The sequence below is a fragment of the Lutjanus erythropterus genome, chromosome 12 (genome assembly GCF_056507025.1).
Source record: "Lutjanus erythropterus isolate fLutEry1 chromosome 12, fLutEry1.hap2, whole genome shotgun sequence".
Lineage (NCBI taxonomy): Eukaryota > Metazoa > Chordata > Actinopteri > Lutjaniformes > Lutjanidae > Lutjanus > Lutjanus erythropterus.
This window is the reverse complement of record NC_139328.1, coordinates 17,114,905-17,142,593: the sequence shown is the minus strand read 5'-3', so window position 1 is coordinate 17,142,593 and position 27,689 is coordinate 17,114,905. Positions and strand designations below refer to the sequence as shown.

General features: G+C 38.6%; 1 protein-coding gene across 1 annotated transcript in view; it reads left to right on the top strand.

The window, feature by feature from the left end:
- pigk (phosphatidylinositol glycan anchor biosynthesis, class K) overlaps positions 1 to 27,689 on the top strand; it is a 41,797-nt gene that overhangs the window by 1,078 nt on the left and 13,030 nt on the right. Inside the window, exons 4-10 of the mRNA XM_084732149.1 lie at positions 566 to 701; positions 2,378 to 2,489; positions 3,263 to 3,359; positions 6,028 to 6,145; positions 8,030 to 8,140; positions 9,664 to 9,836; positions 21,614 to 21,689. Of these exons, the coding sequence (XP_084588275.1) occupies positions 566 to 701; positions 2,378 to 2,489; positions 3,263 to 3,359; positions 6,028 to 6,145; positions 8,030 to 8,140; positions 9,664 to 9,836; positions 21,614 to 21,689 (823 nt within the window). The remainder of the gene's footprint in view (positions 1 to 565; positions 702 to 2,377; positions 2,490 to 3,262; positions 3,360 to 6,027; positions 6,146 to 8,029; positions 8,141 to 9,663; positions 9,837 to 21,613; positions 21,690 to 27,689) is intronic.

The following is a 27,689-nucleotide window of genomic DNA, read 5'->3' as shown; positions in this document are numbered from 1 at the left end:
ATGACCAGGGAATAAAACATAAACAAGATGGTGAAAAATATTCCACTACACCAGTGTTTCCCAATCCTGGTCCTCAGGGCCCACTGTCCTGCATGTTTTAGATGTTTCTCTGCTCCAACACACCTGATTCAAATGATCAGGTTGTTATCAGGCTTCTGCAGAGGCTTGATGACGAGCTGATCATGTGAATCAGGTGTGTTGGAGCAGAAACATCAGGACAGTGGGCCCTGAGGACCAGGATTGGGAAACACTGCACTACACAATCACTTGCTCCTCTACATGTCAACTTGTTGAAGTTGTCTTAAGCAAGACATTGAAACATGAATTTTTCCCGGTGTGTGTGTGTATGTGTGTAAGACAAAATGTGAAAAAAAAAACCCAGAAGTAATCTTTCGACAGAGGTGCCTGCAAGATGATTGTAATATAATGCAACCCGTCATCACATTAATGGTATTTAATTACATAGCAGAGCACTGAACATGTGTTTTGCACCATGATTGCAGCATTTCAGTTATTTTCTAAAGTAATCATTTTAAGTTGCTTTTGTCATTCTCTCCTCGTCCAGCCACATAGTTCTCATGCTGGCTGACGACATGGCTTGTAACCACAGAAACCCCAAACCTGCCACGGTTTTTAGCCACAAGAACATGGAGCTGAATGTGTATGGTGACGATGTGGAGGTGGACTACAGAGGATATGAGGTTTGTGCATATTGTAGTATCATACAAAACTGTAGAAATGTCTTTCTATGCAGGTCAGTTTTTCTCTTTACAGTCTCTAAATTATTTCTTTCAAAGTTTTTTTTTTAAATTAAATTTCACAGTTTACACAAATATGCAACAAGAACACCATTCCCATCCCATAATGAACATCCCTCAACCCTCGCTATCACTCGGTTACTTGCTTCGCTTTTTAAAGGGATGTATAGCATGGTATGAATATGCTTTACACATATCACAAAGTGTACACAATGATAGACCATAGTTAATTTAAGACACTTAGTAATGTGAAATTAAATTGAGAAATGAAAAGCATTTGGGTTATAATTAGAGATCAAGCAGAAGCAGCATGTCCAGGCCTGAGATGTCAAAAACCATAACAACAGGTGTGTCAAGGAAGCATAATCTTTTTACTTATTCCTGTTCTTTTGTGAAGGGTTTGTCAAAGAATATCAAAATAGATCTCCACATGGTAATAAATAACCCCTAACCCTAACTTTTCAGAATCCCATAGTATACACCTGATTTATTTTTCAAGCTTAATCAGGTTAAAAAATGCATTTTACTTTTCAGTTAATTTTCCACTGGCTGGATTTTCAAAGTCTAATTTCTACATGTCAGTATCTTGAAGGCTGAAAAAGACAGATTGCTCCATTAGGATAAAAAAAACAAAAACAAAAACAAAAAAAACTCAAAATGCATTTAGGACATAAAATAAATTCTGACTCCATTGGATTTGAACCGGCATGTCTGCTTTTTGGTGCAGTTATTAAATGTGAACTTCTGTATGCATAACCCAATTTAAAGTTACTGCAAGGAGTTAGCTGGTTAGTAAAACTCAAGTTTATCACTGATGCCTCTGTATGACCCACATAAGTTAACAAGACCATCAGGGAGAAGATCGGCTATGTTATCGGTTGTTTTTGATGGCTGGCACTGGATCAGATTCTCAGTGAAATCAGATTAAATAAGTCTGTGTCTACACTTTCCCAGGTAAAGTTTCAGTTAGTAGTAGTTTGGAAAAGATTTAATCATGTATGTTGACAGATATCATACAGGTGCAGTGGGGAACTGAAGGTGATTGTGGTCAACACTGTTTGCCCAGTGTTTGCTCAGTCTGTTGAGCAGGAAATGACTTGATATCACGTACATTCTCAGATAGAGGAGCACCCAAGTGTTTTGTTTGTGATGGCAAGTCAGAGCCCCACTGGTGTGTCCACTCTTTATCACTGTTTGTGTTTGATTGTTTACTTTGCTTTGTTATGGCCTTTTAAATATGAATAAACACTGCACCGCTAAATCATGTTTGCTGTCAAACAGTAATCATGTGCAAGAAAAACCGATAAAGGTGAAGAGGAGAAAAAGAAGAGAGGAATATAACATTTACTTGATATCCACTGTCTAATTAAAAGATAGGTAGAGCAGTTACTTTACTCTGACCCCACAGATGCAAATGAAAAGTTTAATTTATGAAATGTGTCAGTGTTTTGATTGGTGAAATAATTATGATTGCCTTTTCTGACAGTCCCAATCAGTCCACTGTTTTATTAAACCTCTGCCTATGTGCTTTGAATTAGAAGACATGCTTTGCTTTATCACCTCCAGTCCATGCAAGGTTATGAAAACTGGTGCCATTTTGTATCTCGACCATGTTTCAGGTGACAGTGGAGAACTTCCTGCGTGTTTTAACTGGAAGGCTGCCGCCCAGCACTCCACGCTCCAAACGCCTCCTCTCTGATGACCGCAGCAACATTCTCATATATCTGACAGGTAAGTAAAGGACAAATCCAACCTCACACACAAAAAAATGATGGAGAATAATGTGAAACAATAGATGTTTTTCTATCGTCTCATGATATAAATCGTCACATCATACAGCCCCGCTAGAATCAGTCAGTCAATTATACTTTGTTTAGGGTTTAGATTAGTGCAATTCAGAGTGCTCAACGGGTGACTGACAAACCATTAATAAGACAGAGCAAGTGAAGCCAGTAATAGAGAGAAATAAAAACTAAAGAGAACAGATGCTGAGATATTCTGTATGGCTTGCAGTTATATGTGTAGTTAAAGAGAGCAAGATTACAGACACTACGAGAAACCTTGCATAGTAGCAGCAGAAGTTTTTCTTGTTGAGAAAAAGTGGCAACTTTATAACACTATTAAGACCAAAATCTTGTCGTTATGTTTCTTTTCAGGGGAACTAAGCTGTCAGCTTTTGCTGATTGCAGCTGCATTTGAAATATAGTATGTTAGCATGACTTGAGACCATCTGTGTTTGCTTGGTCCTGTGTAGAAAGGCAAAAATTAAATGAACAGTTATACGTGTTGTTACACTCTTGTGATCTACAGTTCAAAGAGTCAGTTTTTTACCAAACCTTTTCATTATCTTATTTATCTCTGGCTGACTGTAGCCAGACCCCATCATTTCTCCCACACAGTGTTTCCTGCCCTTTTCATCTTATTTTCCACTCTATATCAGATTTTTGCATTATGAATTAGAGATTAATGAATTATTGATAATATGCTGTGTGTTTGTTCACCAGGCCACGGTGGGAACGGCTTTCTAAAGTTCCAGGACTCTGAGGAGATTAGTAACGTGGAACTGGCTGATGCTTTTGAGCAGATGTGGCAGAAAAGAAGGTAAATAAACTGAGAAATGAAATAGATGGAAACGGGCCCTGTGCAGTAACATCAAATACTGTGTTTCTCCTACTTCACTTCATTCCCCTGAGGGCCAATTAGCTGTGCAGCATGCCAACAAACATTTAATGGCATAAGGCCTAGCAATCTATGGATATGAACATTTTCTGGAGGAGCTGCTATGGACCAGATGGGCTGTTCATATAGCATAATACTGAAGGGACTGAAGAACAGCCCTTCGCTCATAGTGCAGAATGTTTGTCGAGTCTCTCATTTACAACTTGTTGCTGCAGCAGTGCTTTTTAAAGAAGTAACTGAACACCAGCTCAGAATATTGTCTTTTGATGACCTCCGGAGGTTGAAATCCTCTTGTTGGTGCCATGCAGAAGTGTACTTAGTTCCTTACTAAAAGTGCAAGAAACACACCTCAATATCACTGCTGTTTTATTACACCCTGTAAATGTGGTAAATGTGAACAAAAAACAAATTAACACTCTTTTGGGAAGAGGCTGAGAAAACCTTAATGAAGATCTTTGAGTTAACTGAACATCTGAAACCATGAAATTACTTGGCTATTAATTTGCTGGGGATGATAAACGCCACTGACATGCGTCTCTTCAACACAGTGTGCATGACAGCCATGACCCAGGTGACGAGGACATCAAAAGAGACGGCAAAATCCACTGAAACTAAAACTATGGTTAACAACAATAGAACAAATTTAGACGCAGAAAAATGAACATATACAATTAGAGATATAATCCGCTGTTTCAACCAGAAGTCAGTGGGAAAAAACTAATTGGGATGGTGTTGATCTTAAAGTCAGCATTTACCTTCTAATGTACTGCCTGGTGAATGAGTACATACTGCATATTTTTTATGCAGAGCTGCTACAGAGTAAGCTAAGAAAGGGTAACAGAGGTATTTTTCAACCTGGTCCCTATTTGCCCACATTTTGTGTCGACGTGACTAATAGGAGACAACAGTTTTTTAAACTGGGCCATTATTGAGGGAGTTTGCTGCAGCAGAAGCCAAACTGAGCTGTAAAGTAATTCCTCTGGGCACCTGAGGGAGATGGGAAAGTATTGGTAGAGGAACAAGAGTGTGGTTAGTGTAGTCAAAAATATAGATATTTGAAATGCTTTCAATACAGCAGCCTTGTTATATAAAAATCAAACGTTTTATGCTTCCAATGTTGAGCAAATTTTTCCCAGTGGTACCTGCTGTATTATGTCAAAATTAGAAACTGACAACACTAGGTGGACATCAGAGACGCAGTGGGGAGAAACTGTGTAGCACCAGAATATTTTCACATCTCACACAGTGAATTGAGGGTTTATTAGACCAAACCAGAGTTGGTGATTGTTGGAACAGTGGAAAGATTAGCCAAGGCAGTTTTGGTGAGTTTTATTTTGTTTCCGTTGAGTTTGCATGAAATGACAATGTTAAAATGACAGTTTTTCGAAAGGAGTCTGGTTAGTTTGGCGAGAGCAATAAAACAGCATTTGCTCTTACTCTTTAAACAAGGTTTTTCTCTGTACCATTCCTTTCTATTACGTTGTCACACACTTAGAATGACAATCTGAGCCTTAGTCTTAGTAAAAAAACAAGAACTTTTTGTAGATGTGCTTTGATGGTGTGCAGTTGCCTGGATATATTAAATTGTAGCTCGGTTTTGCTTCTGCCGGCTGCAGCGCCCTCCTTCCGTACTGAACCAATTTCAAAAATGTTGTCCAGTCAGTCAGTCACTCGACAGAAAAACATGGGAAAGTGGGTCCCAGGTTGAAAAATTCTCTTTAAGAAAGTTAAAAGAAAAGTTTTAAGTTAGTCTCATCTCTGAAGACAGACCATCTCTGTTGCACCTGTAACCACAAACAACATGGAGGAACTAAATTAAATTTTAAAAAAAAGTCTCTCTCTATATATATATTAATTTAACAGCTTTATGTAAACCCAGTTCTTAACAGAATTCTGTCATTCCTACTGCTGATGTTACCTTGAATGTGACAGCAAGGGAATTACTGTTATAAGTATATTAACACAACCTCTTATCTCTTTTTATAAATGGAATCAGTTGTTTTTTCAGGTGCTGCTCTGTTTAATTTGTGAATTGTGAGACACAAAATGAGCATAAATGGCTTTCTCCTGCCAGCGCCGCTATTGTTCTCCAAACCTATCAATAGAGAGTGTCTGGATTACAATCAGTTACCCCAGGCTGCTGGATAAAAGCTTAGTGACGCCAGCTTTGATGCTGATGTGATAATTGCAGGCTTGAACTACGAAATTACAATCACCATAGAGACTTAAAGGCCGCCTCCCCTCATCGTCCCCAAACCACCTCGATTCAGTCAACAGGATGTAAAAGTGTCATTGTGTTTGTCTGAACTGGGGAAATAAGTTAAAGTGGAATTTCTTCATTAGAGGGAGGAAGGGAGGAAGGAGGGAGAAAATGTGTGTACGTGGGTGTGTTACAGGGACTGAATGAAGCTGTTCTTGGTCACCATGGCAACTGCAGTATGAAAGATGGTGAGAAGGTTTGTGTGATACCAGGTTTTATTGGAACAAATGGACGAGTGATATGCCAGCTGTGTCTTCTCTCATCAGTTTTGTTTGAGAATGTTCATGATCATGTGTGTGTGTGTGTGTGTGTGTGTGTGTGTGTTTGCAGGTATAATGAGCTCCTCTTCATCATTGACACCTGTCAGGGAGCCTCCATGTATGAGAGGTTCTACTCCCCAAACCTCATGGCGTTGGCCAGCAGTCAAGTTGGAGAAGACTCCCTGTCGGTGAGTTACCTGGCCTCATATTGAACAGATAATTAAAAATCATCAATCAGTTTGTCGGGTTGTCTAATAAGCGGTGTGGTTTGATCACATGTCGCAACTGAAGACAGAGCTGTGTTATACATACTCACCTTCCTCCCTCTCCAACTGTGAAGTGTCAAATTTCTGCAGTCTTCTTAACCTGCACTTAATTGGATTTAGAGAAGTTTACACAACTCCAGTCAACATTATGGTGTTAGGTAACATTTTTTAATTACACCACTTTGTCGCTGTGGCTCTCCTCACAACAACAACAACAACACAGGCACAGGTTGGTTCTTTGAAATGGACGTTTATTGCTTTGGCCCATCTTAATCCTCTGCAGTATCCTCACCTTAGTCACACAATCACACTGTGATAACTACATTCATGAATAAACACAATACAAAATATCTCAAGAAATTAAGAGGCACAAAACACAAAATGATGCTCAGCGCTTTCTTCTCGAAGGTTTCTTAACCATCTGCTTGAGCTTCAGATGTGAACATAACTTGTATTAGACTTGGGTGGAAATCATTGTAGCATATATGACATTGTCTAGCTTACAGTGCTAAGGTTCTTATATGCAGTTAGCCTTCTTAGACATGTCGTGCTGGGTTTAAATACTTATGACCATAGAATAATGAACGCATAGGAAATAAGCACCCTTATTCCATAGATTTGTGCTAAAAGACTCGATCACACAAACACATCATTTGGCATCATAGAGATGATTTACAGATGTATCATGTGGCTAATAAACTGCTTTTAAAATTGGAAGAAGTCAGGTGTAAATCAAGTTATATGTGGCAATATATTCATGATTTCATATCTAGTCATATTTAATTATTTAGCAGGGAGACCCAGGCCATAGAGCAGAAATGACCAGCCAGGTATTTCTTTTCTACCTTCAAATAATTCCTCTGTTGGCTGCATTCCCTAAAAATAAATTAGGTATTACTAATAAATGAATTTCATTTTATATTTTTATTTCTCATCAATAAAAAAACAGTTGCAACTTCAATGTTTCAGATAACTTTATTTATGATTGTGTTGTAAATGATACCTTTGGGATTCTTAAATACCGTGAGACCTCGATACCGCCCAAGCACAACATGGATGAATGAAAATTAGCAGGGCCTCATGAAACAGCGTTCACCTTGAGTTGCATACAGTCCCACAATGAAGGAGACCTTTGCAGCTTGATGTGCTTTTGACATCTGTTTCCTCTACACATTACAGAATGACACCCATGTAACTTTTCATTACACACTTTGCCACTGTGATTAGAGGTGAGGTAAAACTGGCAGACTTTCAAGACAAGTTATCAAAATAATTTTTCTTCTTATGTTGTTACCCAGCGTTTAGTGTTGCTTCTGTTTATTTAATCCAGAGACCATCTCTGAATACAAAAGCAGCACAGTTCTTCAACCCATGTTTACAAAGTATGAGATGTTAAAACCACTGTGTAATTTATGGTGATGGCAGTCAGTCATTATGACATCAGTAGTCACTAATTTAATTCTTCCAGTTAACTAAAAACAAGTGCAGTTAGGAAGTTTGCAGGTTGGCTTCCATTTATTAAGTTGTCTGTCAGAGACAATGTCAGACTTCACTGATCAAACTTTAATAGTATTTTCAAAATTACACTGCACACTATAATTCAGCCTCGAAACAAAGTGACACATTTTTGTTATGATTTATCCCAAGGAGAAGAAAATATTTATGAGTGATGATGCATGACTGTGGCCAGGGTTTTGATAATCCAAAGAAAATAATTTCCAGTGTCTAAAGGAGCCACCAAAGCACCTGTGCTGATTAAGTGCGTCTGGATATTGAATATTTTTATTCTTTCCTCCTGTCTTCCAGCACCAGCCAGATTTGGCCATAGGAGTCCATTTGATGGACCGTTATACCTTCTATCTGCTGGAGTTCCTGGAGGACATCCACCCTGCAAGCAAAACCAACATGAATGACTTGGTGAGATGTTTGGGCGTGTGTGTATGTTCACGCCTTTTACCCAGTTATTATTGAGCTGAATTTTATACTTTAGTTAAATGTTTTTGTTGTGAAGTCATGTTTTGTGTGTGCTCTGCAGTCAGTGCAAAGTAAATTTCACTTGTACTTAACTAGTTGCAATTTTTTGTGTTGTTTTTTTCCTTTATGACCAAAAGCAGAAAAGAAAGATTGTGTCAGAATTTTGTATGATGCTGTCTGATATTGATTGCAGGCCCCTGTATTCAGTATTCAGTTGTGTTGTGGCAGACTTAAATCAGCAAATATTGTGGCAATGTCCAAATAATCTATATAAAATCATTGTGATGAATCTTTTACACCCCTAATACCCACAATAGTGAGACAGTATCAGTCCTGCTCTGCCCTCCTCATCTGTCGAGTGTCGAGTATAAAGTTTCTGGGCAGATGAAAGTCACACAGGGCTAGCAGGACTCTGCACTTGAAGCAGAATGTCTGATACTGTGTTAAGGTTTTTGGCCTTTGACACATGACAGTAGTGATGGTGAGTACATGCTGCTCTAGGCTAGGGCTCAATCTCAGCAGCACCTCCTTTTTCATCTTTTACACTCCTGCAGACATCCACTGGCCTCAGGGACCACTCCTCATCCCCGCCACCTCCCCTGCCTGACCAGGAGTTACAATCAAAATACTTCAAATGCTCACTCTGGCACTCAGTCTGAGCTCAATCAATGTGCTGTGACCAGAGCTTATTCTTGGGGCCAATTTTCCTGTTTCTGAAGATGCACTCTTTGTTCTTGTCCTATTTTGTGGAATTACGGATCGATACTATGGATTTTCCAGACGAGCCCACCAAGTTTTTCTTTTTTTGTTGTTTGTTTTTTTCAAATCCAGTCTGCAAAGTCGTGCCCTTTCATGAAAGAGAAATTGCCTCCACCTACCCAACAAAATCTTGTGTTTTCAAGTCCTGCTTGGCTAATAGAGATAACATTCACCTCGGTTTAATGATTTTATTTTCTTTTCAATTGGAGAGCCCAGTCGGACAACAGCACACTGATGAATCACACACTTAAGAGGATTAACCCACAAGTGGTAACACACCAGGCGCTGAAAGATTTGTAATTGACGACGACATGCACAAATGTCAGGCTCCATGGCTCTAATCTTCTTGACACACTGTCACATATTCTAACACCTCCTACTGCAGCTCTAGTCATGTTTGATGCAGCTACCGCTCACTATCTGTGGTTTGAAAAGTAGGAGAAGAAACTCTTAAACACTGTCTGGGTATTAAATTCCCCCGTCGCCTGGCAGAAGTGACCTACACCATGTAATTAATGCTTTTAGCTAAAGCAGCTGACTGCACCATGAGTAGATATTTACAGTGTTTAGATGCTTCAGTATTTGTTTTAGTTTTGCTGAGTGGGTGGCTCTAATGGGCTTAGAGCTTTTTTGGCTGCATATGTGCGCTCTGTTTCTCCATGTTGTATATTTCTAATCCACTGCTTGTGTTTCATCTGCTTCCCCAGTTCAAAGTATGTCCCAAGAGTCAGTGTGTGTCAACTCCGGGCCACCGCACTGACCTTTTCCTGAGGGACCCAGGAAGTGTCCTCATCACAGATTTCTTTGGTAGCGTCCGCAAAGTTGAGATCACCATGGAAGCCATCAACTTGACCGACCCCATCGAGCAGGTGGAGCAGAGGTAAGCTTAGCTTAATTTTTTGTCTCTTAATTTTCTTAGAGAACACTAATTATAGGGCTGTGTGATATGGCTTTCAAATAATATCAATATTTTTAGGGTATGCCACTATATACAATATGATATGTCTTGATATACACATCTGGATTAATATTGTAGAGATGAAAATTGGTGCTTTCACAAGGAGGTTTTTGATAAATAATCATCAGTAATGTGGATATAATGAAGAAGCAGGTAAAGGCAAATAATATAACATCTAGAACAGTTTATTAACATCAGGAAATGACATCACTTTACTGTAATACAGCCTTTAAAACCAGGGAAACACAACTCTTATGCCATATAACAATATCCAAGATCTAAAGCAATATCTCATCTTATATCACAAATTTTATGTTATAATTGATATATTGCCCAGCCCTAACAAATTAAAATATGAATAGAAGCTTTTTGAAGACATGTCCAATTGGTCAAGTTGTGTCTGCAGATTCACCTTATCATTAGCCTCTTTCACCCATAGTTACCTGCAAATTACAGAGATAATATTTCAGGCAACGCAGGTGATTTTCACTATTTACACATGCAGCTACATTCAGGAACATTTGGGTCTTGTGCCTTTTCACACATACCATGACAATGCCATGAAAAATGAGATAAGGGAAAGTCCACTAATAGTAATATAACACTGGATATATGTGTACATGGTGGAAGATTACTTTCAGGCAGGCGAGAGGCTCTTTTTGTCCAATGCTCTTATAATATATTTAATATTCAACCAGTTTGCAAGACAAGTTTCATGATCTACTTGAATGAGAAACCCACCTATGATACATTAAAAGGAACATTAAAGAAGCGTCGGATAGAGTCTGGAGTTGTTGTGACCATGTGAGTTGTTCTTGTGATGCGTTTGCTCGCTCATCGTCAGATGGACGTAACCCTTTATGTGCTTGTCCATGCTATATAACGGCTTTCATTCACGGCACAGTTGTGACAGCATTTTGCCTGAAATGTTACGCAATGGTACAAATTTACCGTTATACCAGTCCTTGCTCCTATTCACACATGACCCCATGCAGGACATGTCCTTGAACGTTTCAGTGATGGACTGCATATGTGAAAGGGACAACTGAAAGTCACCTGAAACATTCTTCCGTTCACAACAAGGTTAAACAAATCAGTTTCTATCTTTAAATATATTTAAAAAATCTTCTCTTTTAAATTCATGTTTTACATCATTCCTCTTTACACTGTCTAATAATATTTCTAAAGCCCAAATACAGAACTATAGAACTGAAAATAACACTCATATTATTGTGCACTGCAAATATCACTACAGTACAAATAGTAACAGTAATCCTGGTAGTTTAGCATCACTTTTAGCTCTACAGTGAACTCATTTTTAAGGTGGATTAGGGACAACCTGGACGTAAAAACCTTAATAGAGATCAGGCTCTGTTTGTTTTAACAAAAGTGCTGCAGGCCAAATTCATTTTATGTTTGGTTCCCAACTAACTAGGCTTCGATTTGTATTTAGAACGCTTCCCATTAGTGATATTGATTTCTTGGCTAATGATGTGTTGAGTGGCCTGTTTCTGCAACAGTACACAACACGGTGGCTGTCTCTATGACTACCTTGTAGTCCTGAGCAGTAAATTGAGATTGTCGGATTGATTGCGAGGCTGACTAATAACATGATTGTTTGGGGTAATAATATGGCACATTTAGCAGGTATTTCCTGCTCTTTATAATTAGTACCAGCACTTACTGCAGCCTTTAACAGCAAAAAGAAGCTCACAATTGCACATTTTCCTTGTCTGGCCTCTGGCTGTAATTCAGTAGCTCTTTGTAAGTGGCACTGAGTAAGAAGTCTGTCTGATGAATTATCTGTGACTCCACCCTGTGGTGAACTGAACAAAATGCACCTAAGTCAAACTTAGTTCAGTCTTTGACTGCATCAGGTTGATAAATGTTGTGATAACTACATTTGGCCACTAGATGGTTGCAGAGAGCTGTCAAACTCCTGAAAATCATCTGCTCAGCATCCTCTGTAACTGCTGACATATTGTTTGCTCTCTCATATTAGCCTGTTCCCAGACACACACTAATCCCATAATAAGGACAATCACCAAAAGCTTCAGGAAACACACAGGCAGAGCACCAAAATGCAAACAGTCCTCCATATATTGACTCATTAGGCCTCTGGTGAGGAATAGATTACGGTGCTGTACAAACAGATGTGATGGAAATTGAAACTTTATTCACGATTACGGTCCCCCCACTTCTATTAATTTCATTAAGCTGGGATTTAATTGTTCCAGTGGGAGGTATTATAGTTAAAGAATCTAATGTGGTTGGCTGCTAATTAGTAATTAGAGGCAATTGCCACACCGATTTTAGTCATCGGCTGTTTTGGCCTCAGGCTGCTTAGTCATTTCACACAACTTCCCCTATTACTTTATTATTGATTAGGGCCAACACATCAGGTCTTCTGATTCCCAGTGCAACACAGAAACACACCGCTGGTGTTATCGAGCGGCCTGTTGCCCTAAATCAGTCCTAGAGAGAGACGTTTTATCTCCAATTCTGATGTAAGAAAGCAGCAATCCCCTGATTCATTTGATGTTTAATGGAGCTAAGTTTACTGATGCAAAGCAAAGCACGAGACACACGTCTTTCTAGTTTTAAGAATGAAAGGGAGGCTAACAACACTTTCCGTCATTTTGTGTGTCACATCCCAGTGTTGTTAGCATTAAGTGCTTGACAAGATTAATATTACATGAGGGTATGGGTAATAAAATATTTGCTGTTCTTCACACAGTGTTTTAGCCACTGCTAAGTTGAGAGGGAGGTTTGGTATACAAGGATATTCTGCTGGAAAATCAAGATTTCTTTACCAGGGTGCTTATCAAATAAGGTCATTTTAAGTTATCATGTATTGTAAGAAGAAACTTTGAGGAACTGTGATGGTGTTGCCAGTTTTAAATATATGCAGCCCACTAGACATAACAGGTTATACAAAAGTAGAACAGCCCATTTGACAATCATGCGGGGTCTTACTATAGTAATATTTTATTTCTTTCTCCTTCATCATATAAATTCACTGAATTTTGTTGTCAACAAGCTGGCATCTTGTAGCACAATTCTTGCTACACAAAATTGAAACTGTGTACTGACTGAGCTGATGAAATCGAGTGACAGAAAATCCAGTTTCATGCACAAATACACAGAATTGCAACTGTCTCTCTGGATTTAAATTATGGGAAAGGCCAGCAAGTGTGCCAGAAATACAGCAAGTAAATGGGTTGCTGTAGTTATTACTGGAATATGTCATGAAACTTCACACAAGACATAAATCCCTTTACCAGTAGCAGTGAAATTATTTGTCAATTAATTGACTAGTCAGTCTACAGAAAATTAACCTTCAACTGAGAGGAATGCCAAATATTTGCTTGTTTTAGCTTCTCAAATCTGAGGATTCCCTGCTTTATTTGTCATATATGATGGCAAAGACACTGTCATTTTTAGTCACTTGGTTTGCTGAAACAAGCCATTGGTTGGTAAGTTGGGAATGACGTTGTCAAATAAATAATACATATTTAAAATGGTAAAATACATTATATAGTATCAAAAGTATCAAAGCTATAAAAAAATGACCTAAGTGCTCATTCAAAATGGTTTATTCAGTCAGTTTATTTTCCTGCCTGAAATTTGTCTTGCAGCAAAACCAGCAGCAGTGAAGTAATCAGTCAATTGATTAGTCAATCCGCAGAAAATTAGCCTGTGATCAATTAATGCTGTCATTTTTCGAGAAAAAGTGCCAAACATTTGCTGGTTCCAGCTCCTCAAATGTGAGAGTGATATTAAACTGAATATCTTTGGCATTTAGACTGTTTGTAGAGACAAGCGACTTCGATTTGGGAATTTCTGGGTCTCTGTAAATAATATTTTAAAAAGGACGGTCTAGACCTACTCTATATGAAAAATGTCCTGAGATAACGTCTGTTATGATTTAGTGCTATATTGAATTAGCTTATCATCTCAGGCTCTAATTATAATTGCCAATTTTCACTTGTTTTTTTTTTTCAACAATCACTTAATTGTGAATTCAATCAAAAGTTTCAGTACGTAAACACTCTTTCAATATCACATGTTTAAAATGATACAATATCTGCTGACAGTCTTTATTGTCCTGCATACAATTTGGCTCGCAATCAAAAACCAGACCGCATTCAGTGACAGAAAAAATTGTCCTATTTTGTGTGACTTTTTTTCTTTTTGCCAAACTTTCGCTGGCTCCGTAATTGTAGAAAGCTAAATATCTTCATTTTTTAGACTGTTTGTTGAAACAAGCTATTTCAATTTATCACCTAAGGCTCTAATTATAATTGCCATTTTTCATTTGATCTTTTTCACAATCAGTTAATTGTAAATTAATCTGCAACTTATCAGTAATGAAAATAATTGTTAGTTGCTGGCAGCCCTACTCACGGTAATCATCCCACTTCCCTTAAATAAATAAATCAAATAAAAAATGAATAAGTATTGAACAGGGCTTTTGTCCACAAAAACAGCACTGAGCTTTTATGCAGGTTTTCAAATGCAGCTGAGGCCACTAAACATAGACAAAAAACAAAACAAACAATCAAAAAAAATGATTTTTCCATTGCCAGTAGGTGAGTTTGCCTGTCTGTTTCCTTTTTGGGGAGGTTAAATTAAGTTTCTCTCCTGTATTCCTGTTTGTATTTTAAGGTATCTGCTTCCATTTTACGTTGCTTTCAGCTGAACAGAAGTCGTATTACCTTACTGCAAGCATTTAGACAACAAAATAACCGGGGACTTTTATTGTTAAGAACTTTTGGGAAATAAAATCTGTTTATCCGCTGTTGTACAGCAGCTCAACTGAAGATGAGCTCGTACCAGTTAAAGACACACCTTCAAACAGGTGGCCATATTGCCCAACTACAACCATAGCTGCCAGTAGTCCGTCCTAGGACACTGATTGGTTGCACCACTTTTGGTGCGGACACAAACGAAACACAAACTTGAAGCCTGGCAAAACCCAGCTGTCTCACAAGGTAAAGCCTCTGCCCCCTCCTCCCCAGACTCAAAGAAGCTCAGGCAGGTGAATCATAAGATGAATACAGTATAGTTTGACAATAACGAGTGAGGATGAAATGGAAATTTTAAAGGACAGTGCAGCTGCTTCATTCTTGTTGTTTCAACTTAGCATGTGTCCTTAAAGTCTGATAACATATCATGGTCATTTTATGATTTATGCCAAAAGAAATCTGTTACTGATTTCTCTTTTAAGAGATAACGGACACTGGATCTTTATGAGACCCCTGTCCAGACACCACTGCACTGTCATAACTTTAACTAGTGCTTTTATTTAACTTAATAATAGCGTTTCATAAGACCAGAAAATGGGTTGTAGTGAGCTCTGTGTGTTCCCACGGAGAAAAGATCACAGATGTCCTCTGAAACAAGCTGTTATTAAATATAGTGCCGCTCTAATCCACTTTTTGTCAGCTCATTCGGCCACTCAGACAAGTGTAGGAGGATATTTAGAGAAGATGGGTAGATATGTGTTCAAGTGTGTTCGCCTGTCTCTTTCTCATTCTGTTGCCGGCTCTCCCCCTCTCGCTCTCATGCCTCTCTTATTCTCTCTTCTCATCTCACCCATTTCTAAACGGCCATTTTTCCTCAGAACAGGCTCTTCCATTAAGTGAATTGCACTCGATGGAGAGGACATTTTAATGGACCCCCTCAATCCTCTTCATTATACATAGGCTTAACAGTGTAATGACATTGTCTGGTTACTCACTTGCAGCCATAGGTGCCTGTTGACCACAACATGTCTTCCTGTGGGTTATAAGGCTCCCACAACTATCAGATTAAAGCTGAATTCATCTCCCATTGAGTTGAACAGTAAATTTAGTCTAATTTGTAACCTGCAGAGCTGGATGGAGTCTACAAAAACTACTTGGGCCATTAGCAGAACAGATGTTAAAAGGAAATTTGTTTGACCTAAAGATGGCAGCTGGAGACAACAGTTATACCAGAGATGGAGGAGGAGGGGGAGGTGGGGAGCGGCAGCCACATCCATTAGAATCAGCTGAGTGGATTGAAAAATCCTCTCCAAAAATCTCTTTATGGAAAATAAAGTGGAAAGTGGTTTGAATTGAATTAGAGCTCATCTCTTGTGCTAAAGTGAAAAGTGGGGGGAATCGGCAGCGAGATGTCGGTGCTCTCAGTGACATGATGTTTCCAGTGGCAGAAAGAGCTCGGAGCACACAGAAGAGCTCAGCAGGAGATCATCTCGCAGCCTGTTTTCCTCTGTCTGCGTTCCTGTCCGTCAGAGCAACTTCTGCCCTCCTGCACATACATGGTGAGAAGAGATGAGAGAGATGGGAGTTGTATAAAGAGGGATAAAGACAGAGAAAATAAAGAGGGATGGACTAGAAAGTGGAAACCAGGGAGAAAAATGTTGAGAGAAGAAAGAGACAAAAAGAAAAAGGAGAAGCGGCTGCTTCACACAGCGAGTGGTTGGAGGAGACCCACGGTGGTTCACTGGAGGATATTGCCCCCTCTTTGTCAGCTGCCGTCTGACCTGAGCTTTTCTTTGATTAGCCAAAGACAGCCACTCAGTCGAACCTCCTCTCGGCAGTGACCTTTATCTGAGCCGCCTCTTCTTGATCCTGCTTGTGTCAGACTGTGATGTTAGAGATGAACAAAAATATGTAGATGCATACATACATTATTTTAAATCTGCTCACGCATTTGTGGCTTGTTGGTGGATCCAAATAGTTGTAATGGGCCTGACAAGTGTTCGAACGGTTAGGTGTAATAGCATCGTCTGGCCACCTTCCTCTTCAGACAGATATCCACCCATCCTTGATCTCTTTAGACTAATCACAACCATTTATTTAAAGCCGTTGTAAAGCAGCAATAAATGTGTGAGTGTGCCACACTACAAAAACGCGTGTTATTAACCACCCAGCCAAATTTGAATGATTAAAAAAAAAACCACTTAGTATATAAATTTAGGTCTCAAAATGATGAAAACATTAACAGTTTTTTCTGCTCTGAAACGCTGGGGGCGTGTCCACTTCACTGACTCAGTGTCAAACACCATTATGCCCTGAAAATAAGCTGAAACAAGGACGTTCTGTCTAGCAGCTTTATGGGACATGTCCAGACATGTTTGATCCACCAGAGCCAGAGGACAGTGACAGGATTGTATGCTTTTTTCCTTCTGTGTTGGATTTTTGGAACTGAAGTGAGCTGAAGTGAACTGCTGGGCTGATTTGGATTGAGAGAGTCGCTGAGGTACATTTGTCACTGACCCTTAGAAATGGGGAGGCAGAGTTGTTGGTGTGTCAGTTTGCTGGGGGGGTCATGGCTCTGGTATGTCACTGAGCCATGTTTCAAGTCCACCCATAAAATCCTGAACACAGAAATCGTGAACAGTTAACTGTCAAACTCCACAATTCAGTACGACACTGTTCTCAGTGTTTTTACATTTTCATCAGCTATGTTCTATCATGTACAATGTGGTTAGATAAAAAAAAAAAGTTTAATATGGGGCAGGTTTGACACAATGACTGACAGAGGAACATTTATTGGTCCAGAATTGAAAGGTCACGACATCACACATTTGTGCAACTCGCTCATGAAAGAGAGGGAGAAGAAGAGTATTTTATTGTTTCTCACCTCAGATGTTTCCAGAAATACATTTCACTGTACCGTTCTGTTGTAATTTGAGAAAGTTTGTATCCAGGCTGCCATTTTTTTTTCCTGCTTGAAACCAGACCAAGCACAAACCGAAGCTGCATGTGTCACTCAGCATTACGTCACGTTTCATTGCTCTATCCAGTTTGCAGAGGCAATTTGGTTTGCATCTTCAAATCAGAAAAGGGATTTGAAACTGGTGATGCCAGGCTACCAATTCAGGGACCCAGCATATGAGGGCCGCACAGTAAAACCCATGAACTGACCAATCACAAATCGTATGATTTATTATTGGTCTCAAAATGGTACCAAATTGACCTGTTTGCAGATAAGATCCTGAATCCCAGTTTTTCTAGCACCAGCACTATAGCATTGATGACAGAATATTATTTCCACAACAACTGCAAGGTGCCACTAGCTGCCATGCCACCAGTGGCTTTCATTCCTAACTTGACAGATGTTTGTTAGGGGGATGAAGTTTAACCAGTACCTGAGTGGTGTATTAAATGAATGTTATTGAAAGTGAAAGTATTGAAATGGACCCCTTATGACTGAAATATAATGCATGCATTTCATATCACATTTGGTGGCTGCATAGAGTATTTCTGAGGAGGGTCAACAGTGACACACAGCAGAGCCACCTGTTGTGACGCTACCAAAAATTTAAGGTACAATAATACCATGATAAAAAGTCCTTGATACAATATTTATTTATCGCAGTATTATAAAGCCTTACAATCACCCTACAATAATATTATAATAAAAGTGGCCGACCATGACCTAAGAATGTGCAAAAAATTGGCATGAATTGTTTTTATCGATGCAGGGTTCAACAATAAGGCTTGCCCACTTGCCCAGGACAAGTAAAATGCCATTTCAGACAAGTAAATCTGGCAACTCACTTGATAAAAGTGGTAAAAAGAATTAAACAATTTTGATAATCAGTTTATCAGTAGCAAAGTAATTTTTTAAATGCAGAAAATGCTGTTTTCAGTCTCTTTATATTGGAGATTTCAACCGTGTCTTTGTTTATTATCATTTTAAATGGAATATCTTTGGGTTTTAGACTGACAAAACAAGACATTTAAATACACTTGAGGCGTCATTTAGTTACAACTTTACTGAAGGCGGTTCTGGTGTTTTTCAGTGTTGTATTTCAATTTTAATTTATCACTTAGTGGTGAAGATTTCCAGCACTGAATTAAGCTGACACCAGAGAATTATGCTGTGGTCAAGTAGAGTAAATCAGCCACTTGTATCCAGAGTGGGACATTTTTCTGCGCTGTACTTTTCATGTGCAAACCCACATTATGATTTACACTGTGGAGAAAAGCCCTGCCAAATGGCTTTAAAGTGTACAACTGATATTTTGTATTTTTTTCATTATCAATATATTCCAGTAAACAACCAAAATCAACAGCGGTCATCTGCGTCTAAATGCTATCTGACTTTCCAGGCTGTCTGTTGCTCACATCCGTTCATTTCATTTTTAAAAAGTAATTAAGTCTAGAACAGCTGGGCACTGTAGTGGTTACCAAAATAAAACTGGAGTAAATTGTCTATTTGTTTGGGATACTATTTTCTGATGGATATTTGGTGCTGTAGTGAGTATTTACAGCAGCAGGATAGTGTGTGTCGGATTGGCTTAAAATAAACCACAGTGGTTAATGCTTTTTTAATAGTTTTTGGACATCAGTGGAAGCAGAGAGCCCTGTGTGTGTTCTGTATTACAGAGGTCACAGGTTTAATACATCTTCTCTCACATTAACTCACGTCTATCCATCAACTGCCATGCGGTGACTGTTTTCAGTGTCCTTGAGCAAGACACTGAACCACAGCTTACTTCATTATTAGTAGTTGCTGTAGCTGAGAGCATCAACGTTGTAAATACGTTTTTATTCCTGAATCACGATTCATGTGTTTTATGTCAGCTTTCTTAAAGGAATGAAAGGTCCAGCAGAGTCCATCTTTTACTTTGAAAACTGAAAACAATTTTCTTCTTACATCAGGTTATTCTTCTTTGTATACTGACCTTGGATACAAGGATACACCTGCACTTTTTCCATCCGAGTGTTAATATGTTTTTCTTGAAATGCTTCTCTAGTTCTGTAAACATATACTCTGAAAGTCTGGTTGTTGCTTTGACACATTAAACATATAAAAATAATCAATAAAGTAAGCTTTGTAACTGCAGAGCCATGTTTTTTCCTGTGGTAGATGTAGAGAACCCCAACTCTGATTAAAAAAAAAAAAAAAAAGCACTGTCAGTCGATTAAAATATTTGATTGCGATTAATTGCATGACTGTCTGTAGTTCATCGTGATTAGTCGCAAATTAATGACACATTTTTATTTGTTCAAAATGTACCCTTAAGGGATATTTTTCTAGTGTTTAAAGTTTAATTCAAATGTATGCTGCATGCTGCATTTATGCTCAAATAATAACATGACAAACCCAAGTCCATCAGGCACAGATGAACATATTGACCTGCTCGATTTAACATTAAGGCCAAAACACACTAAAAACCTAAATAGAAAAGTCAGTCGTAGCTTCTATGGAACTGCAGGCTTCAACTTTAAAATTCAAACACCACAGAACCAGCAGTATTTTAGGAAAAAGTCACCATTTATATGTATCTGTTTAATTATTTAGTATTATTATTGTTAATAAATAGTGTATTTCTTTAATCAAATATTGTCCTCTGTGGAGAAAAATCCCCACCTTTATTCACCTCAGTCTATATAATGATGAAACAATGCGCAATGTGTTTGTATTAAGGCAGCAGGATCATTTACATCAGTGAGGATGTTTTAGACAACAGCAGAGGAGCGTCTGTCAGTTTGGTCTTAAGAGCAGCAGATACTTAAGTACATAGTTTAAACCACAGAACTGTATGGTAACATCAGGATTCATCATCAGTAAAGTTTTTATATCGGTCGGTGCTTCACACACTCGCTCCCCCTCCCTTCCTCCTCTCTGCAGCGCGTCTCTCCTCCCTCGCAGTTATTATCAATCAGCATGAAGTAATTAATTATTTAAAAGTACACAAATCAGACTTGGAGTGAAAATCATGCACCACAGAAGTTTACAGTAACGTGATTCATGATCATAAAACGTTTTATATGAAGTCAACACATCTGTCCACATTCACACACTTTGTCTCTCTCTCTCTGCTGTGAGTCAGCCTTATTTTTACTTTTACCTGGTTTCAGGTGGAGCTGCAGCTCGACTCCTCCTCTCCCTCCTCGTTTGCTTCTATTTGTTTGTGTTGAGCCAGTTGCCTAAAAAGACAAGTCTGTTTACATTGTCGGGTGACAGAAGCTCGCTTCTGATTCAAACTGTTGCTCAGGCCGATATAACAGAACGTGCGTTAATTGCACAGATACACAGAAAAAAATACACAGATACTTTTGTTTTCTTCTTGAAGATTTTTTTTTCTGTCACAAATATCCAGTTTACCACCTGTCACCCAACTGATTTACTATACTATTTAAGAAAGAATGAAAAAGAAAGAAAAGGTGTGGAGCTACAACGATTAATTGATTATTATAATTAAGTAATTTTTAAGAAAAAATCAGTCAAAATTCTCTGATTTTTGCGTCTTAAATGTGAAGATAATTTTCTGGTTTCTTTATTCCTCTATGGCAGTAAACTAAATTTAAAGAAAAAGGAAAAACAAAGTCGGCACCACCTATATGAATCTGGACAGGCACAGATATAAAATGCAACCTGACTGGTTGGCAGATGCATACAACCACAAGGCGGTAATTCAAGTTTTTCATTTACGAAGAGGAAAAAATGGGTTCATTTGCATCAATTTGCACCGCATATCATTGACTCGGCTCTGAAATGTTCTGTCAATCACGCGCACCTTGGCTACACACTCACTGCCAACAGAAACACTGGAGTCTGTTCCTCTTCCTGACAGCTTTTCTTCACCACTGAATAATGGTGTCCCACATAACAAAAGCTCAATGTTTCCAAAGTGCAATTTACTTAGTTCAGGTAAATGCCAAAGAGTGATGTTGTGTGTGTGTTTTGTCTTTCAGTCCTTTGAATGGAGAGCTGCAGAAAGAGAAGTACTCGTATGTGGACCAGCTGCCAGTGTCTGAGATCATCCATCAGGTAAGAGAGCCACACAAACTCCAGAGTCAGATGGGGACACCAAGGACACCATTGATAAAATACAGACATTTTTAACATCCGTTTTATTAGCTATGGAACGTTGAGGTTTCACATTTGCCGTCCTTTGTGGCGTTTGTGTAGGCAGCTGTTTTGTGTTTTCAGCTGTGTTTTTCATATTCGACGTGTGTCCACGCTTGTCCTTAATTTGGACACGGAACAGAAAGTTATGTGCAACATCCACCAACTGATTCTTTGTGTTGTTTCCATGGTGACAGCTCTAAGTGTGAAATGTAAGTGCCTCCTGGTCTCAGTGTGGAGGGGCCACCATGAAATCCAGCAGAATGGATAGGCAGGATTGTGGCGAGGAATTGTGCATTCACCTCATTCCCAAATGGATTGTGGCTTTCAGTCGGGCCGACCTTCACAAATGAACACCTATTCCTCTTCATTGCCCCTTTAGAACATGTGCTCTGCATTCAAAACAGGCGGTCTGAGGTACTGTTTTGCTCTTGTAAGATTTTCCATTATGAGCCTATTAAAAATACTATATCTATACTTCCCCTTCGACTTGTGCCTCAGAAAAGTAAAGAAGTCACATTAATCTTTGCCACAGGCAAGAGCAGACATTAGTGTTTCTTACATTTGGGGTTCAGATGCCTCCAAGAAACACATACTTAAATATTCTGAGAGTGGACACATTAACGTCACCATCTATACAGTATTCTCCAAGGCAATATCCCTTCAATAAGTTCTGAGTTTGTGAAGTTTATGGTAATCCGTTTTGTTGAACTTGTGTGAGAGAAGTGTTATTTCAACCCTGTAGCTAAAACTTCAACAAACACTCACACTGAAAACCATGTACAGGTAGTATTTATTGCAGGGCTTTTGTAATGGATAACGTGTTATTGTGCAGGCTTTTCTTTTATTGTATGCAGCCCCCGCTTATGTATGCAGAGTGCTCATTATGAATTTTGCATTTGCCAAATCGAAAACAATGAGAACTCGACACACTGTCTCGCTTACTGCTGAAGTATTTAATTTTACTTCAACATTTCAGTCTGTTTGACCTTCATTAGGTATATGGGAAGTATTGATCAATACATTAGAAAGATTAGAAAGATACACCATGGCGCTGCTTAATGATGCCAATAAATATTCATCCATCCATCCGTAGCATACCCAGCCAAAATACAAGCAAAGTAATAAGCATATCATAAATGAAACGAATCAATGAAATCAATGATGATGATTTGAATCTTCAACTTTCAGTGGGCAGCCCAAGGAAAAAGTATTCACTTAAATTATCTCCCACTTTTGCAGCTCCTGTAAGTCAGGTTATGTTGTAGCATCTTTCAGCTTATTGCTTTGGCTTTGGTTTTCAACAGCTTTTATCTTTAAATTCAGCATTGTTTACAGCAGCAGCAGGCAGCTGTTATTGGCAAAAAAGGTCTGATAATCCCACTGTATGCTACCTGTCCAGTACTAAACGGCAGACAGACAAAGTTAGCGGCTGACCTTATTGCAGCATTTAGCCATGACCGTTGTTCCTCTTCAATCCGAGGTTCGACTATCGGCCTGACACTCCTTTCCAGCACCTTAGAGTAAACTTTCCTAGAGAGGCTGAGTAATGTGATGCCTCTATAATGGGCAAACAGCCTTTGGTCTTAGCCATAAGCATGCTGTCTAAAAGACAGAAGCCACATTGAGGACTCACTGCTTAATAAACGTGTGACAACACTGGTGTTAATAATAACACTGAACAAGAAAGGATAAGAGTGATGACGCTCGTTAGAGCGCTTACTTTGATCTTTAACATTAGATCTTTTTTTGTCCCTTTACTTTGAACAAAATGAATGCTTAGAAGATTGATTCATCATTAAGTTTCAAGTTGCAGGTCTGTCAAACATTCCCCACACGGATCCCAACAACTGTACATTCACAGACGGCTTGTTAAGTAATTCTAAAGTTAAAGGAGTGGTATGTAGCAATTCTGCATACAAAAGTGAGTACAGCAGTCCAAAAATCAAGTTGGAAGCATGGACTGTATGTTAAATGGGTTGAATCCCATGTACAATCTATGGTTGAAGTTAATTGTTTCCCCTCGCCCCCTCCTCCTCAGACTTGAGGAAGCTCAGGCTGCAGGAATACTGCAGGAACGCAAGACACATGTGTAACATCATAAATTGTCAATATTAACAGTGACAGTGAGTTGATCAGCTGTTTATAACTGCCAGTTACCTGTCGCTGTAAAGCTAAGCCTGTTATCATGTTATGTAAAGCTAAGCCTTTAAGTACACACCGGTTTTATTGTTAGCTCCTTGTCAAGGCTCGCTTGGTTTAGCCAAGTTGGCCAAGTCTACAACATTATTTTGAAGTCCTCAAACTCCTGCTGCCCTTTGCCGGGACTCTTTCAGTTAATAATCATAACATACATTATCCGACTTAACACTGATAACACCTACTACCATGGCAAGCCCAGTCTGAACTTAATGGGACGGCATCTTGCAATGCCTTAGGGAATATTTTGATGAAGACAAAGGCAGACTATTCAATATGATTTTTTTGCTGAGAAAAAATGGACAATTGTCAGTTTAGCTTGTTGTCTCACTTTACATGCTTAAATGCTCGTGTCAGACCTGGTCTAGTGATTTTGAAGCAAGGCTTGGATCAAAGCTGCTGCTTTTTGGGGTTTCCAGAGCAATGGATAAAATAATACCTTGTCTGTTTTTTTATTAATTTGAAAAGGCAGCAAATTGTGACACTGAAAAAAAGAGCCTTTCATTTGTTGAGGATAAATCTTTTTGAAAGGATCGTGGATCAGGATTCAGTGACAGTAGCAAAGTAGCAAAGCAAACAACATTTATTTATACAGCACCTTTCACAGACACCAGTCACAAAGTGCTTCACAGTCAAAGAATTTAAATCAAATAAAGAAAACAGAGATAAAACACCAGATAAAATATACAGAGGGAACAGACATAAGGCACAAGATTAAAACATAAAATACCACATGCTACCCAAATACCTGTCTGAACAGCAGTCCAAGGTTCTGAAGCTTTTGAGAGACTATTCTGCCAATTGGAAAGAACAATCTCCCAGAGTCTTAAAACGTGCTCAGCTGAGAGCTTGGCTCATTGTTGGGGGTGTGGAAGGTCTATAATATACCGAGGAGCCTGGCCGTGTAGGGCTTTATAAGTGAGCACCAAGATTTTAAAATGAATTCGAAAAGTAACAGGAAGCAAGTGCAAAGAGGTTAAAATAGGTGTGATATGTGTCCATCTGTTGGATTTTGCTCAGAACAGCAGCAGCATTTTGGTTGGCTGAGATGAGGATTTATTAAGACCGGTGAAAAGAGAACCACAGTAATCTTAAACGTGATGATTTAAATGCATGTATTAGAATTTCCATTTAATGTTTTGACATAATGGACCTAAGTTTCTTAGATGACTGAGACGTGATTGAGTTAGGGGTCGGGGGAAAAGTTGATTCTTAGATGCATCGTTTTCTCTTGAAATATTATGAATTGATGCTGAAAAGCCAATAATTGGAAATTTAAAACCCAGTTATCTACATCAGTGTTGTTGTTTTTAAATTTTCTTTTTAATTGCAGCCAAAGTTTTTCTAAAAGACAGTTACAAATGTTTTACTTCATGCCTGTTTTTACAATTATAAATCACAAGAAACAGGTGCCTTAGGGAAGGTAACACACAAAGAGACAAGAAAAACAAAAAGAAAAGCATAAACAACAAATAGATAGCACCCATGTTTATATCGATTTCCATCAATTCAACATCAACCAGACCATATCAAGAAGTATCTTTTACTTTACCTGTCCTTTACAGTTTTCTCTTCAATTCACTTGAATTGCAAATAAAAAGGAAGAATAAATGAATAAATAAAAGAAACAAAAACAATCGATGTACAACAGTTTTCTCCTTTTCCATGTGTTGTGTTGAGAGATAGACAGGGACAAACTAAACAGAAGAAAATGAAATTTCCAGATTGTCCATATCCTTTCCTATTAGTCCATTATCGTAGATGTCAAACTTCTGGTACCGACCTTAACTATGTATAAAACAAACAAAACAACTGGGAGGGATGTTTGTTAAACACATATAACTCAAGTAAAATCTTGTCTTTGAGGCTGGATAAAGTCAATCCACCTTGACCATATACTTGTAAATTTATCTTGGCGTATTCTGAGGGAATATGTCAATTTCTCCATTGTATATATCTGATGAACTATGTCTATCCATTCCTCAATCAGGGGAGCTTGGGGCTTCAGCCCCTTATGAGTCATAGCTTTTATATATACAGCCAGCAGGGTTTTCATAAGGGCTCTATCTTTGGAGCATAAATTTTCTGGGATATTGCAAAGGTATAGGTCATCAAATCTAAAAGGGATAGTACTTCTAAATACCTCCTCTGGATATTTTTCCGGTAGGCAGTGAGAACAGGATAGGACCAAAATATATGATGATAATCCTCATTGTTGACCTGGCATTGGCTCCAACAATATAAGTTACTGGTTTTGTGCCGCAGAGGAGTAATGAAGAATCGTACTGAACTCTTCCAACAAAATTCCCTCTAAATAAGAGAACGTGTAATTTTCCACTGTATTTGGCAGACCATATTTCACTCCTCCCCGTAGAGTACCCTATTACTTTCCCTGTCTCATTTCTCCTTAATATACGGTACCTCTTGTGATTTTCTTACATCAGTGACTTTCAAAGTGGGGGCCTCCAGGGTGTATCAGGGGGCCTCAATCAAATGCTTAAAATAATTAACAATAAATCAATACGTAGATAAATAAAACTGAATTATCATCGTGTGAATTATTGTATCAAAATCTTATTTGTCGTGCCCACTGTTTTAATTGCCTGCCATTCAAAATATCATCATGTCATAAGCTGTCAGTGATGACCTGGATGGCCGCCTGCCACCTGCCATGAAGCTGCTCTACTCTGAAATTTAGTGCTGATGAGCAGACCGATTGGCCCGCTGACAAAAGCTCGGCTGCAAAAAGCTGAACAGCTCTTGGCCAAGCAAAACTCACAAATATGATGCAGCATACATGAAGTATGGATTTACTGCAGCACAAAAGAATGGGCATGTACTCCAAATATCTCTGCCTCAAAACCCTCTCAACTGAAACTTCATTGTCACTTGAAATAAACTCAATCTGCAGAGGCCAAAAAATGGTCGACTTTGGTTTTTAAAGGTATCTTGCAAAAGGGGGGCCCTGACCTTAAACTGACATAAACAAGTTGTGTCAAACTAAATTAATTATGGATCATGACAAATACTCCATCTTTTAAAAGTAGCATGAAGTCACACAGTGAGAAACAATATATACCATTAGAGCTGCAATGATTAATCAGTTATTAATGGCCAACTATTTTGATAATCAGCTAATCGGTTTGAGTGAATTTTTAAACAAAAAACTCAAAATTCTCTTTTTCCAGCTTCTTAAATGTGAATATTTCCTGGTTTCTTTACTCTTTTATGGCAGTAAACCGAATATCTTAAGGTTGTGGGCAAAAAAACCCAAACATTTGAGGACTTTCCACCATTGTCTGACATTTTATAGGCAAACGACTAATCAAGAAAATAATCAGTCAGTTAATAGACTATGAAAATAATTGTCAGTTGCAGCCCTATTTCACATATTAAAATAAAAATATATTCATCAAGATTCATTGATAATCATTTTATAGTTACATTGTTGCCCTCTGAATCAGAATTGAATCTAGAGACTTGCCAAAAGATCCACACCCCCAGACTGAGTCAGCATCCTGATGAAAGTATCAAAACTCATGGATGTCTTGGAGATTCTGACGTGTGATCATTTGACAATGATGTTTGTTTCCACTATGTAGACGGTTACTAAACTATTGGTATTGATAACAAAAGTCAAATCCAGACAGACAACTGAGTAGTGAAAAAAAAAAAAATTTTTTGAAAAGCTTCTGGTCCCGCTGCAGGAAACATCAGTGTCTG